The sequence below is a fragment of the Chionomys nivalis genome, chromosome 16, assembly GCF_950005125.1.
Source record: "Chionomys nivalis chromosome 16, mChiNiv1.1, whole genome shotgun sequence".
Lineage (NCBI taxonomy): Eukaryota > Metazoa > Chordata > Mammalia > Rodentia > Cricetidae > Chionomys > Chionomys nivalis.
Genome location: NC_080101.1, coordinates 10,661,063 through 10,677,049, shown reverse-complemented (window position 1 = coordinate 10,677,049; position 15,987 = coordinate 10,661,063). Strand labels below are relative to the sequence as shown.

The 15,987-nt window shown below is 44.8% G+C and overlaps 1 protein-coding gene across 1 annotated transcript; it reads right to left on the bottom strand.

Moving 5' to 3' along the window:
* Positions 1–4,536: 4,536 nt before the first annotated feature.
* Positions 4,537–14,925, bottom strand: LOC130888086 (epidermal retinol dehydrogenase 2). Its single transcript, XM_057790948.1, has 6 exons — positions 14,404–14,925; positions 12,147–12,278; positions 10,605–10,704; positions 8,178–8,322; positions 6,720–6,845; positions 4,537–4,788 (listed from the first exon to the last, which is right to left on the bottom strand). Exons 1-6 carry the CDS (start codon positions 14,734–14,736, stop codon positions 4,695–4,697), a joined length of 930 nt encoding a protein of 309 aa, XP_057646931.1. The 5' UTR covers positions 14,737–14,925; the 3' UTR covers positions 4,537–4,694.
* Between the last annotated feature and the right edge of the window lie 1,062 nt (positions 14,926–15,987).

The following is a 15,987-nucleotide window of genomic DNA, read 5'->3' as shown; positions in this document are numbered from 1 at the left end:
TGAACTCCAAAAACAGAACAGAATAGCTCAATAATAGGTTTGAGCTTACAAAGAATGCTGGCCAGCAATTCTTACTTTGGTTTTGCTTTCAATTTACAAATTGGGGCAGTTGCAATGTGGGCTTCCTGGGGCCTACCCAGCCCCCCTTGGACTTGTTTCCTCTGGATCTTATCCTCTTTAATTTATGGTGGTCATGATCTTGGGCTTCTCGAAATTCTAAGTCCACCAGAGTCTGATGTCTCCCAGGGATCTTGCTGGGGTGCTCCAAATGTTATGTAGTTCCTGACCCATGGGAAGAGACTATAGACTCAATCCAATCATAAACAAAAGATTTATTGATTACTGCTAGCAGAGCGGCAACCTCTGAGCCAAACTTGAGAATGGGAACAAGGGAGGGATTTTTAAAGCTGATACAGATACCACAGGAAAACTGGTGTCTGTACAAACAAGTCAAGTGCAGTTCTGCTCCGTCAAGATTAGGTCGTCAAGGCCCTGAATGTCTGTGCAAGCAGGTTACAGAAACCAAAAAGCTGTTAGTCAAAACGTAACAAGCAGATGGTCACAGTTATACATTCCTGGGTGGAAGGTCACTGAGTCAGGTTACTGGAAACTTATCTTCCAGAGACTGGACTCAGAGACAAAGGGCTAATGGAAACCAAGATGGATGCCTAGCAGAAAATGGAGTCCCCGCCTCCCATCACATCTAAGGACCCCTAACGATCAGAGAGCAGTACTTGCATGCTTCCTTCAAGCTGTTGTCACACTGGGGTTCTTAGTGATGCCAACTGAGCGTCCTCTTCAGTAAGAGGAAGCAAACCTTGATGTAGGGACGGGCCAGCTGACTAACTGTAGGAGGACTGCTGATGAGAGCCTGAACTCCTAAGTAGCAGCTTGGATGGTGAGGACAGCTGCTGCCAGAGTTGGGGAGAGGGTGAGGCAGCTTGATTGACAGCAGGATTAAAGTCAAAGGAAAGGCAGAACATGAACTTGGGTTTCAGTATTGGATGGTCAAGTGGGAAATCCTGAACTTTGAGGAACACTGACACATTAAGAGTGAGCAGTTAAGAGTCCATTGGCTAGAGGGTACCTCAGGACCAAAGGCGGAGATGAGTGACGTCACTGTGGGAGGTAGCGTTTGATGCACAACTCAACCCTTGAAGGTCTTTTCACAAGATCCACCAAGACGTGGAAGTGGCTTGGGAATCCGTGCGAGGTGGAGATGGACAATTAATCCGGGACCCACTGTAAATGATGCTGGTGATGGAGAGGAGAGAGTGCTTCTGCCACAGTGGGACTGTTGCAGCACGCATGTTCTCTGCAGGGTGTTGGGGGGACAGGAGAAAAGAACTTGTGGAGCTTGTGCAAAGGAAAGAGAAATCAAAGCTGGAGCTCTGGAGGTACCGCATGGGGACCCCTGCCTGGGGAGGAGTCTGCAACAGGTGCTCCGGTTCCTCTGAGGCTGAGGAAAAGTTGTGTGTGTAGGGTGGGGGCAAAACAAAGCCTTGGAGGTGCTGGTTTGGAGAACCCGGGGAGTTTGTAGTCTTCAGTATCAATTTTCTTGATGAGGCAGGAGAGACTGATATTCTTGAGGAAGAGAGAAGGCAGTGGGACTGTTTGGGCTTGAGGAAGATAAAAGTCTGAAAGTGCTCTAGGAGAAGGGGAAAACAAGCCAATTAATATCATACAGAAGTGGGCAGCCTGGTCTATAGGTTCTGTAGTGTCATCGTGACTTTAATATTTACTGATGGTCACAGAGAAAACCCTGTCTCGAAAAACCAAAAAAAAAAAAAAAAAACCAAAAAAAAAAACTATTTACTGATGGCAAAGAAAAGCACAGTCCCAGGAGTTAATGCAATAACTAATGATTAAGAGATGGGCTACCTAATACCTCTGTTGTCAAGGCTTCTGTTTGTGTGGATGCACAGCAAGGGTGTTTAGGGACCCAGATGCAGTGTGGACAGAACCTTCTCTCCATCCACCCTTACAAGCAAATGCCCCCACCCTAGACTTCTAGTTTTCAAACTGAGGAATTAATTCCTGCTGTATAGCCACTCAGTCTGTGGTATTTTGTTCTGGCAACTCAAACCAACGAAAGATAGCACCATAATATAAAACCAGTACATTACAAAGACCATATATATAGTTCAATCAAATTACTTCTTATTAGAGAATTCTTCTTGGTTTATGAGCAGCAAGTATCCCAAATGCTGGATAGCATGCTTCAGAAGGCAGGGTGGCCTGTCTTGGGGACTCGGAGTAGTCTGTAGCCTCCATTTCTTTAGGCTCATTTAGGTGATTGGCTCTCGATCACGGCTTTATTAGGACTGAATTTCAGCTAGAAACCGGTATGAAATACGCTGGGAACACTTGCTCCCCAGGGCCATTAAATCACCTTGTTATTTATCACCCTCTAGAATCCTCTCATTTACATGTGGTCTCTTCTCATACAAGTGCCTCAAGTTAATCTGAATTTGTTTAGACAATTTTATGGGTATTATAAAACCACAATTGAATTTCAGACCTTTGTAGCAGCCCAGCTGAGATGCGCTCCAATTAGAAGTAATTGCTGTTAGCGCTGTTATGATGTGGTGGGTGCCCGCGCAGGCTCGGACCTTTGTTCTGCTGAATTCCCTGAGAGCCACTTCTTTAGCCTTCAACTAAATAGACAGGCCCCAGAATACACGCTCTCAGCAGCGCAGTATAGGAGCAATATTGTGCCTCTCTCCTAATTAACCTTGTTAGCCAAGGATTTACAGCATCAATTGGTCGGTCGGAGGGGGCTTTGATCCTCTCGCTACGCGTCCACAGTGGCGGAGGATCCTGTGTGAAGTGAAGTGCTTTGTATTCTTTGGCATACACTAAATCCCTTTTTAAAATTCTTTGGGGGCATGATGGAGTGTTTTTATTTAATGAAATGATGTGTGGGAAGCATTTAGCGCAGTGCTGGACACAGTAAATATTAGTTATCATTGCTATCGCAACATGACATTTGAGGTAGAATGTAAAGGAACAGAACCGGTTTCTAGGATCCTGAAGAACATTCAAGAGCACCCAGTCACCTGCACTGCGTGACTGACGCCTCCAAGAGCATCTTACCCAGGAGATACTTAAATTCTAGATTCCTTTGGCTTTTAGAGAGTCTGCCAAGATAACTCTCCCTTCCAGCCTCATCAGAGGCAAGATACAAAAAAGAACCCATTTCTCCCACAGGGTGAATGAGTTGCTGGGATATGGTAATTAACATATGTTTCTTAATCTCGCTTTTATAGTTAATTTACAAAGCATGAAAGCAGTTTGCCAGTTGATTAGACTTCAAGAACACAATGGCGTGGAGGCGAGGGTGCCGCTAATGAATACAGATGAAAGAAATTGTTCATTCTGTGAAAAACACCTAGCTGTGAATCCGGGTTTGAATTACCAAGTTAAACAGTGGAATCCGCTCTGGGTGTGGCCTTCGGATCAGTTAGTAACAACAAATCTAACTCAGTAAAATTTCATTTTCAGAGTAAAAAACAACCAGTTTCTGATCTCGTCTTAGATAAAATGTGATCCCACCTGAAAGCCTGGAGTAATGTCACGGTCAGGAAAGCCCCGGAGTCTTGTGTTGGACAGGCATTTATCTACCAAGTGCCACTTGACAGTGCACTGGGCAGTGGGCTGCTTAATTCTGCCAGTCTGACAGGATGCGACCAACTCTGTCTGTGTTACCTGGAGGAGGTAAACTAGGTAGGAGGACCCACCCGGTGGGCCGCATGGCTGCGTGGGCAGCACCGCTGCGTGGGCTGAGGGCTAGCTGAGCACCGGCATTCATCTTGCTCCCTGACTTTCGGGTACCGCCACTTCCGCACCCTGTTGATTGTCCTCTCAAATCGAGTTCAGATAAACGCTCTTTCCCAAACTCCTTTTGTCACGTGTTCTGTCACAGCCGCTCAGACAACTGAAGCAGTAAGCCCCTCGCACACTCGTGACCCGGGTTCAAAGGAGCCCAAAGTGAGAACAAGGCCGTAGAAGATCTGCCTTTCTGTGTGTCCTCCGGAGAGAGGTCTTGCTGCAAGACGCTCATGGCACCTCCTTTGCCCCGTCAAGGTTCAACCACGGCAACCTGCTCCGTAGGAGCCGCCATAATTAGGGCAGCTCATTGACCTCACCTCTATCTCCTAGGATTAAAATTTTTGTTTCGTTTTTTAAAATGTTTTTACATTGAAACACCCCTCCCCCACTCTCCTCCCTCCAGCCCTTCCCAGTTACTCTCCCTCTGACCCTTCTCACTTGCTCACACTGATACACTCATTCTCTTGGGTTATATTTGTTACATACACGTATATCTGTAAGCACCAATATATATATATATATGTAGAACTTGCTAAGTCTGTCTTTGTTGTTTGTATGTGTATGGTTTCACTGACATAGGGGTTGAAAGAGAAATGACCAAAGAGCCATTTTTATTTTCCAGACAACAAACAACAGCAAAAACACCAAACGAAAAAAGAAAAACACTCAACCAAAAAAACAAAAAAACAAAAAAACAATAACAATTAAATTGCATTTAAATGACACTGGAAGGACATTCTGGTCCGTAGAGGAAGATGGGTTATACTTGTCTTTGGGTTCGGTCAGACAGAAGCACCTTTCTTCTTTGATAGAAGCCTGCTGTGGCAATGGGCATCAGATGACACAGGGCATGGAGCTTGGCTTTAAGCTTTCTTCTTTGGACCGGTGAAGCCATCCATCACGTGGAAGACTCCCAGATAGTCAGCTATCAGCATTCCTGTCTTGACAGGCAAGAAGCTACAAAGAATGCAAGAGGAAACGTTTTTGGTTACCATCCGCAAACACATCTCTGCTAGGTCAGTCGAAGACAGTCACTTGCACAGAAGAAGTCACTTGTTCCTACACTCATCACACAGGCTGGGGCTCAGAGGTTTCCTGCATGGCTTGGGATATTCAAATCACTTATTTTGGTCTCCAAAATATCACTAACTTAGAGTAACGTGTGTACTCTGAAGATACTGGGCAAAACACAAAACATGTCCCAGAATGGGCAGGCCATAAAAGTCATATATCATGATCCAGAGTAAAAAAAAAAAAATGAAGCTTCATGTTCTTAGAGTTGGCTCTGTCATAGCGCAATCTGCATCTACACAAGTCCTACCCATTGTGCTGTGGGAACACACAATGTCCAATAACCAGATATTATCTAATCTGCATGCACCACCAAAAACTATCACTGTGGACAAGGCAACTGAGGCCTGGAGAGCAGAGGGCATGTACGAATTACAGGCTTGATACAGAGCGGGGCCATAAGCCTGGGTTTCAAATTACTACTCAAAGACCGCTTGCGCTGTCTCCCACAGCCTGTTGGCTGCAGGGTTTCCTCCTGTGGTAGAGGAAGGGTGGAAAAGGAAAGGCTATAAGGACGCTTTCTGTTTCTAAGTAGATACACTTAGTTAGTGGGAAAAGCATGTCTGTGACTGTTAGCCATGCGACAATGTGAAGAATAACCACTATGCTCAAACATTTGAAGAACTGTCATTGTGATCGGGAGTGTACAGAACTGCTGGGTCAAGAGACGAGTAACAGGAGGTACCGAAAAGACCGATTCAACTCAACAGGAAGTGGTGACTGGCTGTGGAGTGTGTTCTTTATAAAGGTGTGGTCCCTGGGAGGGGAAGTACAAACACATCCATCACTGAAACTGAACTGAGGGACTAGGAATGAGCAGTGGGCTCAGCAGTTCAGCAGCAGTGGGCCAGTGTTCTCAAGGTGTTGGTGCTGGATTTCAGCAGTGAAACGCAGTTTAGGGCACAGGAGTAGGCAATGGTGCTCTCTTCTCCTCCCTCCCTCTTCTCCTCCCTCCCTCTTCTCCTCCCTCCCTCTTCTCCTCTCTCCCTCTTCTCCTCCCTCCCTCCCTCCCTCCCTCCCTCCCTCCCTCCCTCCCTATTTTTCTCCCTCCCTTCCTTCCCTTCTTCCCTTCTTCCCTTCTTTCTTTCTTTCTTTCTTTCTTTCTTTCTTTCTTTCTTTCTTTCTTTCTTTCTTCTTTTATTTCCTTTTTCTTCTTCCTTGTTTTCCTTTCATTTTTCCTTTTCTCTTTCTTCCTTTCTTTTTCCTTTCCTTCATCTTTCCTTCCTTTCTCCTTACTTCCCCCTCTCCCTTTTCTTTCTCATTCCTTTCTTCTTTACTTTCTTTTTTTTTTCTGGCGCAGGAAATCAAGCCCAGAACCTTGTGTAAGCCAGGAAAGCCATCTACTACTCACCTAGACCCAGCCCTCTTTTGCCTGGTTTGAAGATTTTTTCTTTTCTAGTTGATAAAATTTAGCAGCAATTGCCAGTTTTACCAATACTGCAGATTCTTGAGGCATCTGGCTGACTGTACTGGAGGAAGCACAAATCCCATATCTACGCTGACACAGTCATTTTAGGATGAGTGTAAGAACATCGTTACCAAACAGAAACAGGTATCTATTTAAAGCTATCCAGAGCTCATTTAGGAAGACCATTAAGTTTTGACAATAATGCTAAGTTGTTAGAGAGGGTCTCTGGAATCATGGTGGGGGGCACTTCAACTGAATAAATTGTCGTGGAGATGAGAATCAGTATGGAGAAGATTTTCCTTTTAGAAATCCATTAATCTAACAAGTGCTTGCCGAGTGACTCTTCCTGGTAGGACGTGGAAAAGGTGGTGATTGGTGCACGGGGAAACATGGAGGTAGATGCCATTACCTTTTTAAGAACATTATGAAGTATAAAAACTTTGGCATATACAGGTACAGCTTCTCCTGCAGAATAGCTTCCACTATTTTTCTGACTGCATATTCCGGCTCCAGAATTGGTAGCAGAGTAGGACACCTGATGTAAGAAAAAACTCAAATTAATAAAAAATCATTCCTCGGCGTTAGGGATAAAGAATTTATAAGACATTGCCATACCTCTTTCTTGCTATTTCTAGATTTGTGCACTTATTGTCAAAGTAGTAATAGTACAACTATAATATGAAATGGAAACACATTGTAATTAATATATTCATGTTACAAATAGTCATCCATATAGAACCTTATTGAATGGTCTAATGATTTGGGATTCCCCTCTGTAATCTGCGAATATGTTTTATTATGGTTAATAAAGAAGCTGATTGGGCCTCTCACAGGGCAGAACAGAGAAAGGTGGGAATTCCAAGCAGAGATAGATAAGAAAGTAGGTGGAGTCAGTAAGACGCCATGTAGCCGCCAGAGGAGACAGACACCTAGAACTTTAACTGGTAAGCTACAGCATTGTGGCAATACACAGATTCATAGAAATGGGTTAATTTAAGATGTAAGAGCTAGCTAGAAATACACTTAAGCTATTGGCCAAACAGTATTGCAATTAATATAATTCCTGTGCGGTTATTTTGGGTCTGGGTGGCCAGGGAACAAACAAGCAGTCTCCACCACAGACTAAGCATGACATGAGTCAGTGGGAACAAACTGGGCTGTGTTCAGAAGATGTAAATCTGGGTATTTGTGTCTGTAAGGCCTGAAGGCATAAGGCCCAAATTTACACCTAAGCCTGACCTCCATATGGCGATCTGGATCAGGAGTTGGATCTCGGAAAGTAATTAGGTCACGGGAGTGGGGTCCTTGTGAAGGAGATTAGTGCCCTTATGGGAGGAGCCACAGCAGAAGTGGATCCTTCCTCTGTCCTTCCCACTCTTTTTGTCCCTTGGCCAACAAGGTCTAAGTAATAACAAGACAGAGGCCATAAGCCTCACTCCACCCTGGCTCTTGATCTTGCAGCCTGTAGTGCTATCAATAGGATCTTTCTGGGGTTGATCCACACATGGTGTTATTTGGGGAATTCCGTTGTCAATACAGACATGCGGTGTTCTTTTAAGGAATCTTGGGGCTGTTTTCCTTTAATGATGTCTAGTTTAACTGGGCTCAGGCAAGAAGCCTGAATGGCACTGGGTGACAGAGAGACGGAACAGAGAAGCAGATCTGGGGCCACAGAACATATCTGGACACTAGCGATACACCGAATGCACCAATCAGCAGCTTAAACACACGTGTGAGCTACAATTCTGAAAACACTCATGGACCAGAAAACATTTTAGAAAAAGACCCAAGCAACTCCAAGAAAAGAGTACAATCGGGCGGGCAGACAGTTAATTTAAATGCCTTTAAAATCAAAAGGCATACTTACGCAGTCGTGCAACCTTCAAACATTCCGGTTTTGATAAAGAATGGGCACACAATTGTAGTTTTGATCCCATTTTGTTTTTGGGCAGATGTTTCCAGAAACACAGATTCAGCGAATCCAAAGGCTGCGAATTTACTTGCACAATAGTCTGGGGGAGAGAGAGAGAGGGGAGACAGAGAGAGAGAGAAAGGAATTGTTGTGCAGGTCGGCACGGCCCCTTACCCTTGCATTCTGTCACCATGCGGCTCAGGGACTGAGTTTTTCATGATTCAAAAGTTAATGACAGCTGTGCACTGAACAAGTCTGCCTCCATCTTTCCAATTGCTCAGGTGATCATTAGCATCAGCCTTTGGCAGTTCCACCATGCTGGCTAGTTTTAAGTAAATTTGACACAGCTAGAGTTATTGGAGAGGAGTGAGCCTCAATTGAGAAAATGCTTTCATAATTCCAGGCAAGCCTATAGGGCACTTTCTTAATTAGTGATCAATGTGGGAGGGCCCAGTGCATTGTGGGTGGTCATATACCTGAGCTGGTGGTCCTGGGTTCTATGAGAAAGCAGGCTGTGTAAGTCATGTTGAGCAAGCCAGCAAACAGCACTCTCCATGACTTCTACATCAGCTCCCGCCTCCAGGATCCTGCTCTGTTTGAGTTTCTGTCCTGACTTCAGTGATGAACAGCAATGCTGAAGTGTAAGCCACATAAACCCTTTCCTCCCCAAGTAGCTTTGGTCGTGGTGTTTCATCACAGCAATAGTGATCCCAACTAAGACAACTTTATTTGAAAGTAAGTTAAGGACAACCCTTTTTAAAAAGCTATAATTGCATGGTACCTTTAAGAGATTATAGTTATATATTTATATAACTTTTATTTGCTTGAAGTAACCGAAAATGTTATGTGACTTGCTTTATTATAGTGATTTAGAACCAGATGCATAACAGCTCCGCGGTCTATTTGTATTGTCAAGCTTTTAAATGCCATCACATTAAAGTCACTCACTATACTAGTTGCAACAGAAGATGTGGCAACCATTTCAAGATGATCGTATGGGGAGAAATATGCAGTAAGTAGGAACATGGGCCACGAAATGATATGTTAATAACTGAGTGGACTCCGAGATGAGAAAGGCTGCAGGGTGCTCGCCTAGACCACAGTGCCAGAGTCACTTACAAGCCATTGGTTGTTGAGCCGTGACAACTATGACACAGGATAGGATGGCCAGTCCTTACTTCAAATCATGTAACCTCAGGACGTACAAATACACACAAAATACATAAAATAGTAAGTAATACAGGGACCTAAGCAAGAATGCTCAGCATGGTCTGTGGAACGTGGGAATAAATGTCCTTCCAACCATAAACCTTGTATTGCCAGTAATGAGCTTCTGGAACACAGAAAGACAATGTTGCCAGTCAGTGCCACTCACAGGGTTCTGCCACCTCCCCTACCCCTGGGACAAAACACTGAGATAACCAGCTTGGAAGGAGGAAGGCTTTACTTCAACTTACAGCTTTAAGGGTTTTTCTTCACGGTTACTTGGTCTTGTTGCTTTTGGACCAAGGCAAAGCACTATCAGCATGCATGGGCATGTGACAGAGGAAACCAGCTTACCTCATGGCGGTCGAGAGACAGAGAAGGTAGCAGGAAGGAGCCAGGACCTCAGCCTCTGCTCCCTGGGCACACTCCCAGTGACCTCTGAACTCCCTTCCACCTGGTCACATCCTCTGTCAGTTCTACCGTGTCCCCAGAATGCCAAGGCTTTTACACAGACCCCTGGCAGTTTTGCACACAGGCATAGTAATGTCAGTTGACAGTTTAGAACCGTTTTAAACCAGACTCTAGAGGAAACGAGTGTCAGTGACCTGCACACACTCTGTGAGGCAGACTCCAGGGGAAGGAGGTGTCTGTCCCAAGTTAGGCCTTCTTGACTAGAGATCTTTGTGAATCTCTTTTTCATTTGGCAACTTTGGTTATCAAATCAGCTGGGCATGGGGAGAGAGCTGAGACTGACAGGACGTGCAGGCAGTGGGCCAGTGGAGAAGAGAGAAGATTCCATTGCTTTCCAAATTCTGTAGGTTACATTTGGGACCACCTAATGGAAGTCCAGGGGAAGGCTGCTGGGCTCCTGAGCATCTTGCAACAGTGCCGAGTGAATTTGATCTCTGAACACAGCTGTGCTGCTGAGCTCTCTTGCTCCCTCCCCATCTCCCTTCTCTCTTGAGTAGAGGGGGCTGCATGAGACCTCAAGACTCCAGAGCGTGTAGTCCAGGTTGACGTCTGTCTATCAACAGCAGTTCTGCTGCGTAGAGCAAGTCTCGCCCACATTACTGATCAGACCTTCAGTGCATTGAACTTTTTATTCTTAGGGCATGAGGTGAATGCTAGTGACTTAGCGGTATTTTGCAAGCTGAAGTTGGTCAGAAATGGTCTTACCTGCCAGCCCATTGACTCCAACTAGTCCAGCCGAACTTGAAATGCAAACCAAATGGCCATGGTTGTTAGCAACCATGGCAGGCAGGAAGGCTTTATATGTCTAAGAAGAGCAAAGGAAAGCTTTTAATACTTAATAACACGCGCTATGCTTTTCTCAGGTATGTATATGGATACTGTGATTAAACCATTTTTTAAACTAATGAAATACTTTAAAGACAATGGATGTAAGAAACTAAGCACACATTAAAGAGTATTTCATACCATTAAACCATTATCTCACCATGAAATTGTCAATAATATTAAAACAGTTTATCCATATTAATGCTTTGTTTGTATATGTAATATATTATATATAATATATTAATACAGTATATAATGTTATATATACGTATGTACAACATTAAGATCACAATCAACGTGGTGCAGGAAAATCTTCGTTATGACAGCCATAATCCAAAACCCATAAGCATACGGACATAGTTGTTTAGGTGTATATTACATTTCTTTCTTTGGCTTAATTCTGATTTTAAAACCTTTCCTGAACACAGTTCACAAGACACACTGCTTCCATTGAGAATGAACTTTGTTTTAAACCAGTCTATACTTCTTTGAATGGTAGCCTTTTATTTTCAATACTAATTCATAAAGTAAAATATATTTTTAGACAGTGGGTACTTAGACTGTGTCTCAGTCATACAGAACACCTTCATTTTTTAACTGAGACCCTACAGAAAAGTGGTACAGGAAGGGAAGGGAAATGAACTTCTGAGGAAGCAGCCTCCTATAAAGGCCCAATCTCTCCTCTCTTCAGTCACCTGCTTGACACTGCTTTGTTTCAGAGAAAGAGGCAGAAAATCAAGTGAAGAAGACAGGCAGCATCGTAACAAAGACCCTGTGTCCAGGGTCCAGTGGCCCCTCTGTGGCTCTGCCGTGAGAGCTGGAGCCCAGCGGTCAGGCAGTTATGTGAGCCTCTGTCAATCAAGCCATATGCCCATGCTTGGTCACACACAGGATTTCAAAGATATGAACCACTAAGAAGGAAGAGACACACAGGAGAGGACGGTAGGGGCCAGGGAAACAAGAATAGCAGAGAAAGAGAAGGAGACCAGGGAAAAACAAAAGTAGGACAGACATGAAAGCCACGGGGGGAGACTTCAAAGGGAACTGAACTATCTAGATGTAAAGATGCAAGTAAACTCACCACACACACACACCACACACACACACACACACACACACACAAAATGAGAGGACATTTGGGACAAGAGACGTAATTCCAATAGGTGCACAGTAGTTTCTAACATCTGAGTCTTTCCATTTTTCTCCTTTAAGGACCCATGTGGGTTCCTAACTTTACGCTGTGTAAGGACCTGTGTGAGTTCCTCACCATAGGCTGTGTAAAGACCCCTGCGGATTCCCAACCTCCCCCATGATTAAGATGTGTGTTTTATTTAGATCTTGATAATATTGTTATAGAGCAGGAGAAAAATACTTTGAATGCCAGAGTAAATTTGCATTTAGTACGAGAATAAAAAGAATCACCCATAAATGTGCTTTGAAATTGACTTCAAGTGACTTTTCCATGAGGTCATCGGGACAGTCGAGGAACTTCTTGCCTGTTACAATGCCAGCATTGTTGATGAGGATAGAGACGTCACCGACTTCTTTTTTAACCTGGATGGATGAGAAGAATGCCACCATCAAACTTCTGCATATGATCTCTTTCCCAATATTTATATAGTCTTGATCCGTACTTCAGGCTGGATCTACATGCTCATCACAGAGTCCATACTGCAACGTTAGATCTCTAAGCCCAACACTGCGCTTCCTTCTCTCCAGCACAGACGGGAACGCTATGACACAACTTTCCTCCTCCACTCTGAGCTCACCTTACCACCTGTGTCTAGGAACCTTGTTTTGTGTTCTGCATTGGTAGCATATCATTTTAGTCAGACGACAGATATAAGAATAGCTTTAATGTAACCAAATAGCATCTAGACCCCATCCTGGCATCCGCGGAGAGAGGGAGGAGGCAGGAGCCCACGAGAAGAAAGAAAATATATATCTTGAACGTAAGGCAGATTAGAATCTGCCTGTTTTGTTTTCCTCAGCAGACTGGCTTTCTTCTCTCCACCTTGAACTTTTAGGAACAAGATCTGTGAGTCACGTTCGTTGCTGAAATACCAGCTTGGAATAGCATCCAGGCACTGTTGCTTTAGAATGAAGGGCTCCAGGTATAACACTGGACCCTTCCCCTCTGACAGCCTTCAGTTAGTCATCTTGGTTCCTAGCGCTTGTGAGCCTTTCCAGGATGATGACAAGGCTGGCTGGTAATGTCCCTATGTTTTCCTTTGTGTCCCGTATTTCATCAATGCCATTTAGATCACACACTAGCAGTACCTGACCCCCACCACTGAGAAAGAACGACGCATAGCAGTTACCATGTGTCACTAAGGAGACTCACGGCAGTTCCTCTTGTATCTCTAGTTGTGAGTGTGTGCACCCATGTGTGTGCATGTATGCATGTGTGCAGATGCGTTTGTGCATGTCTTTGCATATGTGTGTGTACACAGATATATGTGTGGGTATATTTGTGTGTGCACATGTATATATGAATATGTGCATGTGTCCTCCTGACTGAATGGAGAGTTTGAAGTACATCAAGTACCACAGAATGGTACTGGTGAGGACATGTCACCGTGGAAAGATGGAAGCTGCTGTTATGGGAGGCCTGGCCTCAGCATCTGAGTGACATGGCTGGGTTTTCCCTTAGCTGACTAGGTCTGTGGACACAGAGACAGTGAGAACCTGCATTCTGTACCAGGTTTCACATAAAGTACTGGATAAAATCTAAATACATGTATGCTTTGGGAAGTGGCTCATAGTTCATCAAATTCAACTCAAATGGCAGTCAAGAGTAGACACTGGATTGCCCCACAAGGAGCAAATGTCAAAACCCTCAGAAAGAGATCTGGGATGTAAAAAAGAACCTGCTGGAAGGTCCTGAGCTGTCAATCATCTAGGATCTCACTCTGAACCTCCAGGATGGCTGATGTGAAGGCCCAACAGCACAGGTTTCCAACTTCCTACTTATCAGCAAATGCTTTGTAAGCACCAAGACCCTGGGTTTAAGCCCCACTATCACCAAAATCAAATAAATATTCTCAGGATGAGAATTCTTGTTTTCTTACGAGTACCTGTGAAAAGCACATATTCTTATGGAAGGCCTGAAGGGAGGGGAGGGTGGACCTCTCCTGGATTTAACTCAGACTCTACAGGGTGCCCACATACTACAGGGTGCCCACATACTAACTATTTGATCTCGGACAAAGCACTTGGCATCTGTTTCTGGCCCCTCGAAGAAGGATTCTTCCACATTTTATTCCTTCTTACACTGCACCTATACAGTTGGCATGTGCGAGGGGTGTGATCCAGAGCACAGGGTGCCATATAGGAATCAAGAAACTCAAGTCCTGGCCATACCTTTGTCAGTTATCAGCTCTGTTCCTAAAAGAAGCTCCATGCCTGCACAGATTCCCCGTTCTTATTTTCGGAGGGGAGTAATAATTTACCTTATAGGATTATGTTACATGCAAGGCTTTCAGCAAAAACATTTTGCATACAACACGAATAAAAAATTTCTAATTCTTGCTCCCCCAGGTTATTTGAAGTAGAGGTATATTGGAGACAGTTGGAAGACACTAAGACAGAGAGGCCAATGAGAAATACCAATGCATGCCGATGTAATTGCATAGGATTCTCACAAGCCACAGAAAGCAATGAGACCCCCACGATGTACCTGGTCAGCCACTCTGTACACTTCTTCCCTTTGGCTGCAGTCACAGGTGTAGGCATGCACTCTGGTGGCTCCTGCTTCCCGAGCTGCCTGTAGGCTCTCCTCATTGGCCTCCTTATTCACATCCCAGAGAACAAGCACAGCTCCCAGGCGGGCAAACTGTAGGGCTAAGAGCCTTCCGAGGCCACTCCCAGCACCTGTTATGAGGACTATTTCACCAGCAACGTTCTTCTTGGGCTTTGAGATCAACTGGAAAAGTAGGGCCTCCACAATACTAAACAGCGACTTTCCTAAGAAAATAAACATGTCCTTCGCTGATTCCAGGTTGGAAGACATGGTCCGGCCAACACCTTGAAGGCAAGAGAGAGTTTGGTCAGTTTCCTTTCCTGAGGGAAAGTACCGAGAATGTGATACAAATGTTCTTTCTGGCAGCCGACACCGAACTCAGGGGTAGACAGGAATACAGCAGCCTATGACATCGGGTCCAGCATTCACACACGGCCTCCAGCTCCATTCAGATCTGCAGACCAGTTTTGGGCCACATGTAACAATGCTTGTTAATTGGCAGCTGGAACCACCTCACCCAAACTTATGCCAAGGGGCGTGCCTGGATTCCTTTCCTGTTAACCTTTGCCTCACTAACTATGCATCCGATGCGCTGTTCAGTGATCCTGCCACATCCTGATATGTGTGTTATAACTCTTAGGGTGCTACGCTTTTGTTTCCTTTTGGGTTTCCTCTTTCTCATTTGTGGTACAGTTCTTTCATTTGGTGGTGCTGCTTAAGATTTGAAGGTGAAGTATTTAGTTTGGTGTAAGGGTGCTGACCTAGCCGGTATGAAGCCCTGACTTCCATCTGATCCCCAGCGTGAGAGCAAAAGAGATTTGAGAGAAAGAGGAAGCTGTAAAATGAGGAGAAGTGACTGGGGCTCCATCTACACCCTGAGTCCCTTCTGGAGGCTGAGGGCCCCATTCAGTCATCTCCCCTCACTTACAGGTTGGGTGAGATGAACTCGGATGCCTTCTCTGCCTCTGGGAGATGCGCGGCAGTCCTGTCTCTCTGGATCTCTCTCTCCTCTCTCCCAGACTTGGGTGTTAGAAAAGTTCTGTACCTGAGATGAGAATGTGCCATGATCTCTCATAGCTCTGGCTCACAGACAGTGTTTCACAGATGGTACCAGTTGTTTTGGATTCATAGTACAGATCACCAAAAGACACCCAACAGGTTTGGGGATGGGATAAGGGCTTTCCCTGAGTGGGATGTCCCATTGAGAGGCTCGATGCAGGTCTAGGTTTCCAGAGATAGGGCAGACAGTAGTGGGCCTGCACTTGGCTGGTTGGCTGAGGACCAATTAAATGCTGTCAATGATAAGGGGTGGTCCAGTTCATTTTAGAAGGGTTTACACGTGGGTTAACAAGGGTTTGGCATGAAGTTGATGCGGCCTAAGCTCGTTTCTGGCTTATTCTATACAGATATGACTGGCAGATAAGGAGGATGTGTATGGGCCTGCCCAAGGCCACTGAGCTAGCACTAGGCTGGGCTGGCTCCATGTTATGTGTTCATCAAGTATCAGCTTCAGTTGGCTCT

Coding starts and splice junctions, on each gene's coding strand:
- LOC130888086 (XM_057790948.1), bottom strand. CDS start 14,736: ATGTCTTCCAACCTGGAATCAGCGAAGGACATGTTTATTTTCTTAGGA. Junction 12,279..14,403: donor TGTACAGAGTGGCTGACCAG/GTACATCGTGGG, acceptor TCATCCATCCAG/GTTAAAAAAGAAGTCGGTGA. Junction 6,846..8,177: donor TTTGAAGGTTGCACGACTGC/GTAAGTATGCCT, acceptor TTCTTACATCAG/GTGTCCTACTCTGCTACCAA.